This window comes from Ambystoma mexicanum, chromosome 4p (genome assembly GCF_040938575.1).
Source record: "Ambystoma mexicanum isolate Mex_15411 chromosome 4p, UKY_AmexF1_1, whole genome shotgun sequence".
NCBI classification, from domain to species: Eukaryota; Metazoa; Chordata; class Amphibia; order Caudata; family Ambystomatidae; genus Ambystoma; species Ambystoma mexicanum.
The window spans coordinates 33,064,124-33,066,509 of NC_090927.1; the positions used below are offsets into that span (position 1 = coordinate 33,064,124).

General features: G+C 46.8%; 1 protein-coding gene across 1 annotated transcript; it reads right to left on the bottom strand.

The window, feature by feature from the left end:
• Nucleotides 1–1,225: 1,225 nt before the first annotated feature.
• Nucleotides 1,226–2,173, bottom strand: LOC138452712 (olfactory receptor 2K2-like). Its single transcript, XM_069605060.1, has one exon. It carries the CDS (start codon nt 2,171–2,173, stop codon nt 1,226–1,228), a length of 948 nt encoding a protein of 315 aa, XP_069461161.1.
• Nucleotides 2,174–2,386: the final 213 nt, after the last annotated feature.

Sequence of the window (2,386 nt, forward strand, 5' to 3'; positions counted from 1 at the left end):
GTGTTGTAGATAGTACGGCCCCAGCCCCAGAAATCCTTGTGGACTATGCATAGGGACTTGAACTTGATCCTTGCAGCCACAGGGTGCCAGTGGAGGATTTTCAGTGCCAGAGAGATGCAATCCCTGGGCTTGAGGCCAAGGATAAGTCTTGCGGTTCTGTTTTGGATAAGTTGAAGAGGTCAGTGAGTAGAAATAGGAAGATTGAGAAAGAGACTGTGTGTAGTCCAGTCTGGAGAAGAAATTCAGGGCTCTGGAGACGATGGGGCTCTGGGAGAAGGTGAGAAAAGGTAGAATACCTCTGAGGAGGTGCAGTTGGTAGTGGGACTTTTGGAGATGTCCGGGATGTGAGAAGAGAAGGAGAGAGTAGAGTCGAAGATGACCCCTAGATTTTTTGCCTCACTGGTGGGTGAGGGCACAGGACCAAGAGAGGCTGGCCAAAGTGAAAGTAGGAAAGTGGGAGCAGGGGTCCCAATGAGGACAATTTCTATTTTACTGGCATTAAGGCAGAGATCATTAGCAGCACACCAGGACTGAAATGCGGACAGACAGTCAGGAATGAGCGAGGAGGAGGAAGAAGACAACACTAGCATGATAGAGAGCTGTGTGTCATCCACATAACACTGACAGTGGAGGTGAATGAGAGATATTGTGGGCCAAGGGGGCCATGTAGACATTGAAAACCCAAGGGAATAGATTAGATCCCTGGGGGACACCACAAGTAGAGAGAATGACGGCAGATAGAAAGGAACCAAGTTCCACCTGGGAAGGCCGGTCAGAGAGAAAGGATGCTAGCCACGCCAGGACCTGATCTGTGATGCCCAAGGTATCACAGAGACAGGAGATCAGGATGTTGTGGTTTACCGTAGTGAAAGCAGAAGAGAGGTCAAGAAGAATGAGGACAGAGGGAGAGATAGAGTCAAGGTTTGAGAGCAGGTCTTCACGTGTGTTCAGAAGAGCATTTTCCATGCCTTTGGATGCTCGAAAGTTAGTGATGATCATGGAGACAACCAACAGATTCAGTGTGGAGGGTAAGTTGAGAGATAGCCAAAATCTCCAGGGGTTTTCCCAAGAAAAGAGAAATAGAGATTGGGCAACAGTTTGCCAGAATAGAAGGGTCAGCAGAGGGTTTTTTGAGCAGAAGATGCACAAGAGAATGCTTGAGAGAAGTGGGGAAAACTCCAGTGGCGAAGAACTAGCACATATAATATTACATTTAAAGGAACACTCACACATTTGATATGTAACATGTTGTGAATCTGCTGAGTACTTTCTTCATAGACTCTTTGACCTCCTTGTTCCTTAGCGTATATATGAGAGGGTTCAGCATAGGTGTCCCTAAACCATAGATGAGAGATAAAATCTTTTCATTTTGCCTTGAGATCATTGACCTTGGACTCATGTATATTGCTATGGTCGTCCCGTAGAAGAGAGTCACCACCGTCAGGTGGGAACCGCAGGTGGAGAACGCCTTCTGTCTGCTGGCGGCTGCCTGCATTCTCAGGATGGTGCAAATGATGCGGAAATAACTGAAGATGATTAACAATAGTGGCGAGACAAGGACAATTAGACCACTGACAAATATCCCCGCTTTGGCAATGCGGATATCTTCGCATGCTAAACTCAGCACAGCTGCCGCTTCACATACAATATGGTCAATCTTGTTATGTCCACAGATTGGCACAGTCATTGTGAAAGACACAGTCACAGTGGCAAAGAGGAACCCAGCCACCCAGGTAGCAACAATAAGTCTGATGCAGACACGTTTGTTTATTATGAGTTGATAGCTCAGTGGGTTGCAGATGGCAACATAGCGATCCCAAGCCATGACAGCCAGAATAATACATTCAGTAGAACCCAAAGAGAACCCAATATACATTTGGGTCACACAGCCAGTGAATGTGATGGTGTTATTTCCAGAGAGGAATCCTTTCAGACATGTGAACATGTTTGTTATTAAGAAACACACATCTAAAAAGGACAAGTTGCAAACGAAGAAATACATGGGCGAGTGCAGACGAGCATCTCCTCTGACCACTGCGATGATGACACTGTTTGCAAGGATTGTGACCAGGAAGCACATGAGGAACACCACAAACAGCACAATCTTGATCTTCGGCGAGACGGAAAACCCTAAAAGGATGAATTCTGTCACCAAGCTTTGGTTTTCCCTCATCATTGTCTTCTCCCCTAGTTATCTGAAATGGAAATAAACACATAATGGGCACTGGTGGGTGACAAGGTTCCACTCACTTGAAATAACTTCCATAGACACACCGAAGAGCAGCACGTTGCAGGTTCCTGCCGAGGGGTAGGACTAAAGGGAACGTATGCCGGATATTGGGGCGTGCCTACTGTCTGTGGGGATTGAGGGGCCTATGCGGTTATC